This window comes from Nematolebias whitei, chromosome 2 (genome assembly GCF_014905685.2).
Source record: "Nematolebias whitei isolate Nwh7 chromosome 2, NemWhi1, whole genome shotgun sequence".
Classification (NCBI taxonomy): Eukaryota; Metazoa; Chordata; class Actinopteri; order Cyprinodontiformes; family Rivulidae; genus Nematolebias; species Nematolebias whitei.
Window position 1 is genome coordinate 23752034 of NC_056499.1, and position 10313 is coordinate 23762346.

Genomic DNA, 10313 nt, shown 5'->3' on the forward strand with positions numbered 1-10313 from the left:
GGACAGCTTCATTTTGCCATCCCGCCCAGGCGAATTGAAGCCATTTTGATCATTAAAGTGCATTTATTAAGGAAAAGTTAAACTGAGACACACTTTTGCTGTAATATTGAACAAACAATTTTTTTTTTAGTTGTTAATCTTGTTAAATTTCGAAGAACTGCAACAGCGAGTTCTCCCGTGCACACTCCTGCAGCTGCCATTTGGCAGCCAATCGATTTTTGGCACAACACCGGCCCACATTTCCCAGGGGTCAGCGGTGACGCATAATAAATACGACCTATACGGCAAAGTGACTAATTTTTTTCCACTTTATGAGACGTTTTTGGACTGGTGCTACTTATACGCCGGAGTGACTTTACAATTTGTGTTTTTGTTGGATGTAACTGGCACCCTGTGTACTTTTGTCCCACCTCATGTATCACGTGTGGTGTGTATGACAAATAAACCTCTCTGACTCTGACTTATACGGCGGAAAATATGGTACTTTCATTTTCAGTTCTATAATTCAATTTCAATTCCAAAATTCAGTTGTTTGTGTCACGCATCCAGATCCTTGAGAAAGCCACTGAGTACTCGACCGCAGATTGACAGATTTACGTTTCACGTCAGTAAAATTTCCTTTGTGGAAATGTAGGCTCAGGGTTTCGTCTCAAGGAGGCAGTAATGCAACAGAGTGGATGCAATCCACCGTAAAACACCAAAGAAGAAAAATAACTTCCTTTACGGCGTATTTGAGCTGGAGCAGTGGTGCGCACATGAACTTGGCATGAACTCATGAGCGCGCCACTGCTCCACCTTCTGCACCAGTGATCCCTATGACCCAAAAAGGAAGAAGTGTGTAAAGATAATGGATGGATGGAATTATGTGACGTAAATATTTAAACAATATTTTTCTAATAAGACTTAATTCCCAATCCCATTTAAACTCCATTCTCTCCCTGCCTCTCTAATGTTTTCTTTAAAACTTTCTCTTTCCCCTATATACAGTATTTACCACTTCATCAATACATGTTCCACACTTTCTATTTCCCCACATTCCTCCCAGTTGCTGTTATTCTTTCTCCCCATTACCGGTATATACATTGAATTGTTTAGATAAGTATGATCTACCCTCCCGTGACCCAAAATGGAAGAAGCGGGTAAAAGATAATAGATGGATGGGTAGATGATCTACCCTCAGTCGCATCATTATCATATCTCTCCTACTTCTTTCTCCATAATTCTTTATTGTTACTGATTTTTGTATATTGAATAATTTGCTTCCTTTTTTGTACTTGTTTGACTTTTTCTTCCATATTCACATTTCTTTCCCTTTAATTATTGTTTTAGCATCTCTCTAATGGAATAGGAACTGTTATTTTACCCTTCAAAGCCTGTTTAGCAAGTTTGTCTGCTCTCTCATTTTCTTTTACCTCTTCATGAGCTGGCACCCAACAAAACTGAATATCCATACCACCCTTGTGTAACCTGAATAAACTGTACTGTATTTTTAAAAGAGGGTCTTTCCTGCTGTTTCATTTAGACTGCAGGGTTTCTAACAGCCTTTGAGTCTACATACCACCACCCTGTCTGGTCCAACCTCCTCTATCCACTGAAGGCTTAATATTACTGCTACCATAGCTGCTGTGAAAACTGAACATTGATATGCTATTTGTTTGGAAATGCAAATTTCAAACTCTGGTATATAAATCCTTACTCACCCACCCATTTGTGTTCTTTGAGCCATCATTGAATATTTTCAGGTATAATTAAAAACATGAATTACACCCTTGACAGGTCTCCAGTCCACCACAGGGCCACATAGAGACAAACAACCATTCGCTCTCTCACCTAGGGACAATTTAGAGTTACCAATCAGCCTAACATGCATGTTTTTGGTCTGTGGGAGGAAACCGGAGTACTCGGAGAAAACCCACGCATGCACGGAGAAAACATGCAAACTCCATCCAAAAAGGCCCCTGGCCAGGATTTGAACCAGGCCAACCTGCTTGCTGAGAGGTGGCAGCTCTACCAACTGCACCACCATGCTGTCTGACAGTAAAATTAGACTTTAAAACATTTTTTTTTTAAACCAGTAATGAAATATATTTATCAGTTGATAAATTATACCTTTCTGTATGTGGCCTGCTTAATTAAATATTTCCCATAGCAAAGTTTTTTTTTCTGTCACTGTTTTTGAAACGTTATTGTCTGTGGCAGGAAACAGAATATATATATATATATATATATATATATATATATATAGGTTTATATATAATAAGTCCACTACTTATTTCCCTCCCTCTCTGTGTGTTTGCAGGATAATTTCCAGTAACAGATCTCATATTGTGAAGCTGCCCCTCAGCAGGGTAAGAGTCGAGGCCATCATCCTCTCACCTTTTTAATCAAATAAGAATTGGAACGCAGCTTTACCTTCCCGATCTCACTCTCTTTTTGTTGTTTCTCTGTCTGGTTCTCTGGTTATTTTGTATAGCAACTGAAGTTTATGCACACGTCCCACCAGTTCCTGTTGCTCAGCAGCCCCCCAGCCAAGGAAGCTCGCTTTCGCACTGCCAAGAAGCTCTACGGCAGCACTTTTGCCTTCCAGTGAGTGACACCTCCCATCAACTACCATAGTTTAAAATAAAATAAAATTGTGTATTCTAGATCACCACAAAGCAGTCTTTGGTCATCACATCCCTTGGAGTATGATGGGAGAACACAGTCAGATAAATTAATAATTTTCTTGTAAAGCGTTAGTTCATGACCAACATGATTATGTTTATGTGTAACACCTGACAAAGTTGTTCAGGTCTTATTTTGATAGTACCATCACAAACTGAAGCTCAAAGCAGTGACCGTTCGCTTGGACAGAGAGCACCTTTCTTAGCCAGCGTGTGAAGCCGGCGATAAATGTGTGAAAGAGATTCGTATCATAGCAGATGGGGCTCTGCTGATTTTTTTAGATACACGAGACCCATCTGGGCGCTGGCAGGGTACGACTGATGCACAAGCAGTGCTAACAGTCTCCCTTTGCTGCTGGTTAACGCTTCTGATTTATAATTTCTCAACCCAAACATGCCAAAGGTTTAATTCAACCTGGCTTCCCTCGATTTATTTTTGCATAAACAGAAACACACAAAACAAAAACATGCGCTGTTGTAACTGCAAAATTAAGAAGAAAATCCATGTTCCAGTAATTAACGCGTAAAATGAAGATGCGTTTTCACTGTGTGAAGGTTAATAAAAAACATGCTTCCAATTATGCTAAATATAGTATCATAAAACTATTTTTACAGTCTAGATATCAGCTCTGTGAGAATCAGTCAGTTGTGATGGGTTGTCATCTTTGATCTGCATCTTTTCCCAATAATAAATGACATATAATTGAAGGACTGAGAGAATATACTGGGATGCCTTCAAATATTTTTGCATAAATGTTATAAATAGATGACTTCAGCAGATGTGTTGTGATTGTCAAAAAAACAGCTTGTTTCTTATTTCTTTGTGAATTATTTTTGTCTCATATATTTAACAAAATGCTGAACAAAATTAAGAAAAAATACATGTCTTACTTTGGATTTTTTTTTGTCCTTTTCATAAAATCATTAATTTTTATTTTTTATTTATTTGACCTTTGTTTAACCAGGCAAATCCCACTGAGATCACAGATCTCTTTTAGAAGGGAGGCCTGGACCTGAAGGCACTCTAACATGCACGTTTTTGATAAATTAATTAATCCTTAAAATAAACTGATCAAAAAAACAAACAAACAAACAAACAAACAAACAAACAAACAAACAAACAAAAAAAATATATATATGTTTCTTTTTCATTGCTTTTATCAAATGTCAGGTCTTGGGACACATGAGTTGTTCACAACAAACTTCATGACTTCATCGATGAATGGTTATAAAGAAAGAAGATATAAAAACAAAACAGAAAAAGCTTTTAGCATTTAAGATATAATTAGTGAGAATTTATTTTTCACAATTTTTTTAAAATTTTTATTATTTTTAGCATGGATGGGGCCACTACATACTGTACGTGGTGGCACCGATCCAGACAGGCTTTTTTTTTTTAACTCACAGAACACTGTTTTGTATTTTATTATCTCTCTCTCTCTTTTAGTGGTTCCCATATAGAGAATTGGCACTCTGTTCTGAGGAATGGACTGGTTAATGCCTCCTACACCAAACTACAGGTATGTAACCCTGGTAGTTTATGATGCGTTGTCTTTTAAAAGCCAAATTTCCTCTTGCACAAAGCAAGCCTTCTGTCTGTTTAGTTCATTTTTGCTCTAATGGATTCCAGCATTACCTGGCATTTTAGTGAACAGAACACAGTAGGAGATTTTTCTGGCCAGTATCGGCTGCTTTTTATGGCCTTTGCTGACATCAGCAAACACTTCCACCCTGTTAGGTAGTGGGCTGTATTGCCAGCTGGGATGGCAGGAGGGTTAACCTCCCCACACCACCATCCCCAGAACACTAAGCACAGTCTGAAGCCAAGTGATACAAAAGACTTGCTCTGAAGTGATGAGTAGTGCCTCTTTTGAAAGTTTTTATCTTGCACAACTAATTATCCATTCAAACCAGGAACAAATCACACAATAGAGTTTATTCAACTTGTTCAGTATAATTAACTAACTAAAGCCTATTCCTGTATTCATCTTTAACTTTCAGTTCCTTTTCCAAAGTTGTATCCGTGCAGCAGAGAAAGCACAGAATTGTCTCGTTGGCATAGTAGCGTTGATAATGACTGCTTGGAGATACACTTGCATATCCTGAAAATAGATTAAACACAATTAAATTAGAAATCTCAGCCCTCATTGAATTGTTCACGCCCGTCACGATTGCTCTATCCCATTGATACGTCTCATTTGTGCCGTCTTTGTTCACCAACTTTTTGAACTCTCCATCTTTGATTTCAGCTCAGTGCTCATCTACTCCTCTCCTCTCCCTGTTTCAGAACTCCTTCTTCATTGTCATACAAGAGCAGAAGGGGCTGAGTCTGCCTCAGTCTCCATCCATTACGTCATGCAAAAACTCGTTTCTGTTTTTGATTTTTGTTCTTTCTGCCATATCGTGACATCTACCTCCACACCGAAACCGTTCAGTAGCTCTTTGTGCTGATGTTTTCATGCATTTTTTTTAAATTATTGTTTTATACTAATTGGATCATCATGATTTTCCACCAGCCCCATACATTTTGTTTTTGCCTTCATGACAGCGTACTTCTCAAAGAGTGGCCATGTAAGCATTTCTTCGACAGCAATTCAAAAGCATTACATGTTGACTTAGATAACGCTAACAAAACAACTTTCCAGAAACGTAAAGAACACTCACTCACCTATAGGCTTAACCTTGGTTTGACTACTGAGGTAACTGGTGTGTTTGTGTAAATATAAGGCTGTCCCATGCAACTTCTTAGTTACTCGTCCTTCCCTCCTTCCTTCCTTCCTTCCTGCTCTTTTCAATCTCAAGCTGCACGGGGCAGCGTATGGAAAGGGCATCTATCTGAGCCCCATCTCCAGCATATCTTTTGGATACTCAGGTAGGACAAGCTCCTTCCTCGCTCAAAGATCCTGTTACAACCACTTCCTGTTTTTAATTTAACATCTTTACCATGATCACCCAGAGTGTTTGTAACATGGTCTGATTACTAACTTGGAGTATGTCTTTTTTTTTAATTATTTTTTATTTTTTACAAGTCAATTCGTTTTATTCTGTCCATCTGTAATGTGATGTTTGTTCATTTTGCTTTTTGTTGGGTTGTGTGGGTTGTGTTGTGTATAACCCGCCGTACTGAACTTTATTTTGTGGCTGTGTGAAATGAGCTTGTTGCTGGGTTTGGGTCTGTTCCTTTGGTGACTCCATCATCACCTCTCCACCATGTGCCTCATATTGCTGTATTTCCATCTGAGTAATAATTCAGAGTCCTGGTCTGTTGGTCTTGTGGTGCTTTTTACAGGAATGGGGAAAGGACAGCACCGCATGCCCACCAAAGATGAGCTAGTGCAGCGTTACAACCGCATGAACACCATACCACAGGTGGGGGACACAGTGTAGCCTTATTGTACCTTATAAAATAAACACTAACCCATGTGTTTAAATTATCTTCTGGCACATTAAAAACAGTTTTAATGTCTGTAAATGTTTAAAGAAAAATGTGATGCTGCACTCTAGTTTCCTCAGCTTTTCTTTGTTGTGTTTTTTAAAAACCTATAACTGACTTCTTTATCTTTTACATCAGAGTCGTCCAATACAATCAAGGTTTCTTCAAAGTCGAAACTTGAACTGCATCGCCCTTTGTGAAGGTAATTTATAACCTGCAAGTACAAAGGTAGTTTTTGAACTGAAAGTACAAAGGTAGTTTATGAACTGAAAGTACAAAGGTAGTTTATGAACTGAAAGTACAAAGGTAGTTTATGAACTGAAAGTACAAAGGTAGTTTTTGAACTAAAAGTACAAAGATAGTTTATGAACTAAAAGTGCAAAGGTAGTTTATGAACTGAAAGTACAAAGGTAGTTTATGAACTGAAAGTACAAAGGTAGTTTTTGAACTAAAAGTACAAAGATAGTTTATCAACTAAAAGTGCAAAGGTAGTTTTTGAACTGAAAGTACAAAGGTAGTTTTTGAACTGAAAGTACAAAGGTAGTTTATGAACTGAAAGTACAAAGGTAGTTTTTGAACTAAAAGTACAAAGATAGTTTATGAACTAAAAGTGCAAAGGTAGTTTTTGAACTAAAAGTACAAAGATAGTTTATCAACTAAAAGTGCAAAGGTAGTTTTTGAACTAAAAGTACAAAGGTAGTTTATCAACTAAAAGTACAAAGGTAGTTTATGAACTAAAAGTACAAAGGTAGTTTATGAACTAAAAGTACAAAGGTAGTTTATGAACTGAAAGTACAAAGGTAGTTTATGAACTGAAAGTGAAAAAGTAGTTTACGAACTGAAAGTACAAAGGTAGTTTATGAACTGAAAGTGAAAAAGTAGTTTACGAACTGAAAGTACAAGGCCTTTTAGTAATTTTTTTGGCTTTGATTGAATTATACATATAGTAACATCTCTTTGGCGAAGGACAATTGTGGTTATTGTATAAGACATGCAATTAGAAAACATAGTTTGACTTTTGCTGAAAGCAGTTATTTTTAATAAAAAAAACAGATTTAATAAGACTTAAAATAAGTAAGGTAGGCGTAAACTCTTTTTTTACTCTTACATGTAAATGTTCTGTTTAATGATCATGAAAAATAAATTATCTCAGCAATGGAGTTACTGCAGTGCATTTACTCTCATGCCTGATACAAAAAGTGCTGCAGAGCTACAGTTGAGGTTAATAAAAGTCAATTCAACTTCCACCTCCTTTTTCCTTTTACAGTTATTACGTCTAAAGATCTGCAGAAACATGGTAACATCTGGGTGTGTCCGGTGTCCGATCATGTTTGCACTCGCTTCTTTTTTGTGTGAGTATTTCCTTCACATTCACCTCCTTGTAAATGTGCACTGAGTTAAAATACAGCAGCAGAAGTTACTTTCATCATCACAGCAAAAAAATGTTTTGTTGCCTGTTTTTAATAGCTGCTTCAGCACACATGACGAAGGTGTATGAATAAAAAAAATGTTGAACACGCTGCTGTTTTTGGTTTTTCATCATTTACTCTGCTGATTTTTGAGTGATGCTTCCGTTTAACACAAAAAGATGTATTGCAGGTTAGAAATTCTGAGTTCCATATTTCACAGCAAAAAAAAAAAGAGCTTTTGAAGGATAAGCTGCAAACAAACTGAATTTACTGTTAATATAATCAAACTAACACATTTTTGCTGAAGACAGCAACATTTGATAGAAACTATATCACCAACAAACATAGATTTATTAATAGTATAGTCTTATTATTGTGATGAAACAGGAATAAATACAATCTTTGCCTACCCCAAGTATTATTTTTTTGCATCATTCAAAAGTAAGAAAAAAAATACTACAACAAATCCATAAAACATTATCGTTTTGAAAGAGACAAACCTTTTCTGTATATTTGCAGGTATGAGGATGGCCAAGTAGGAGATGCCAACATCAACACCCAGGAGCCTAAGGTGCAGAAGGAGATAATGCGAGTGATTGGAACGCAAATCTACTCGAGCTAATGGAGGTTTACCAGCAGATGCTGGAGGCTCACAGGCAGGCAGAGAGTGGAAGCAAATGTTTGGGTGAGCTGTCCTCATGCCGGACACTGAAGGATAAGGGAGGGAGCGTCAGAGCACATCGCTACCAAAATGGTTTTTAATCTGGTCTTCTTGTTTTTCCTCCTCTATCTCCTGCATTTCTTTCCACCTAACAGTTACATTTTAAATGTCGATTTGACCCTCAGTTAATTTATGATTTAAATGTGCTTTTCTCATTTTGTGGCTGTTTCAGCCGTTAGGTGAGTCACCAGAGCTGCTATCCACTCTCATGCACACAATCTTCTGGGTTGCCTTGACATTTTTGCTATTTTTTCCATTTTTATTTTATTTTATTTGATTACTGTTACTGCTTCTGTGGGATAAATTATCTTTATTTTTCTTCTTGTTTGTGAATATGTAATCAAACAAATATTCATCTAATCAACATTGGTATTAGATAACATGAACTTTAGTTAGTTTGTTGTATTTGAAACATTATCATCTTGCATCTGTTTATTTTCATGATATGAATTAAGGTCTGTAACATGTACAAGCATATATGATTTTGATCTTGTACACTGATTCAGACTAGAAAGGCGTAGCTGGAACTCCATTTATTCACGATATGTGAACTTCCTTCTTGATAACATTCATAAAATATACCTTCTATTTTTTATAATAAAAAGCAAACAAACTTGTCATTAAGGAATCAGAACAATTTAAAAGTCTGATTGATGGTGTAATATCAACCCCCCAAAATGATCAATCTATTCTGTAATTGAAGATGTTTTACTTCCCATCCCGGGAACTTTTCTTAATTCAAAGCATTTGGAGTTATGGGATGTTAAACGGCAGGAAAAGCTCCAGAATGTAACTAGATTCTTGCAGATTCAACTCATGCCCCTCACAATGGAGGGCTGTTATTTCCTAGTGAGAGAAGAGACGAAAGATGCTGTGTTCAAAGCCTTTGCAAATTTTTGCTCATTTTTTTTAACAATCTAATTTAATATCAAAGGTTGGTGCTACAACCAGATCCTGCTGAGATCTACTGAGAGTGAGTCTTTGCATAGTAAAAAAAGATGTTTTTATTAGATCAGGCTCTTCTAATATTTTTATTTATTTATTTATTTATTTTGCACAAGCGCTTTGTCTCATGGGATTTGAGGTTTGCAAGAGCTAATAAAACAGTTGTTTAGAAAGCATAATGACAGGTGAAATATCAGAACCAGACTGTTTTGGATCAGAGCCAGTAGCTTTTAGATTTAGTAACACTATCCTCCGATTTAATTAAATAAATAAAAAGAGGATTGGTTTGACTCTGTTGTTTAGTTACAACCTTAATCTGCCGTGCTCCATCATTAATTTTCTTCAAAGTCGTAATTTATCACATTTAAATTCATTTTTGGATTGCCTCATATGATTCTCTCTGTGAATGATGTAAACTGACGGATCCACAATCTAAAATCCACTGTACAAAAAATCTGATTCTAGAGTCACCGAGTTGGAACTTTCTGCTTTCATCTGTGAGACGAACAACCTTGTATAGCTTTTTTTTTTTTTTTTTCAATAATGCAAAGTATGTTGTATGTACAGGTATGTGTGTGTGAGTGTGAGAGTGGGTGTGAGAGTGGGTGTGTTTGTGTGTGCGGCTTTGTATTTTCATTTTCTAGACCTTATACTAGACATTGCACTTATTCAACATTTGCCTAAACTGGAGAAATCGACTGTCCTTGCACCTGCAGTTGACAGGAAGTGGAAGAAAAGAGACCACACCGTAACTATTTAAGGAGGCCAAAAGACTATTATATCCAACATCTCAACTACAGTATGTCTGTACTGAGATGGACTCTCAGCGTCTCCTGGATCTTGAACTCTGCCAAATGGACAGTGAGCTATTAAAAAGAAGGAAACTTGTACATATGGACCCTGGAGACCCCGTTGAAAAGTTCTGCCCTGAAAGACATGGACATGATGGGCTTGTGCAGCAGACTCAGACTCTGCTAAGAGTTGTAAGGTTTTTTAGTTCCGTATGTCCGGTTGGAAATGTTTCTGAGATTACATTGACGACAATGATGGTAATTGTGACGGTAAAAGGCGGCAATCAAGGAGAAAACAAGAATAAAGCCTGATTTTGCACAGTTTTACAAACAGTCTTGTGTGCTTTGATA

General features: G+C 36.9%; 1 protein-coding gene across 3 annotated transcripts in view; it reads left to right on the plus strand.

Annotated features, from left to right (window-relative positions):
• The window catches only part of LOC119423493 (protein mono-ADP-ribosyltransferase PARP6), a 27261-nt gene extending 17966 nt beyond the window's left edge, over positions 1-9295 (plus strand). For all 3 annotated transcript variants that reach the window (XM_037690892.1, XM_037690899.1, XM_037690907.1), the window contains exons 16-23: positions 2300-2348; positions 2474-2586; positions 4111-4183; positions 5466-5535; positions 5953-6032; positions 6235-6298; positions 7364-7448; positions 8025-9295. In XM_037690892.1, coding sequence (XP_037546820.1) covers positions 2300-2348; positions 2474-2586; positions 4111-4183; positions 5466-5535; positions 5953-6032; positions 6235-6298; positions 7364-7448; positions 8025-8127 — 637 coding nt within the window. In that variant the 3' untranslated portion in view covers positions 8128-9295. The remainder of the gene's footprint in view (positions 1-2299; positions 2349-2473; positions 2587-4110; positions 4184-5465; positions 5536-5952; positions 6033-6234; positions 6299-7363; positions 7449-8024) is intronic.
• The last annotated feature ends 1018 nt before the right edge of the window (positions 9296-10313 follow it).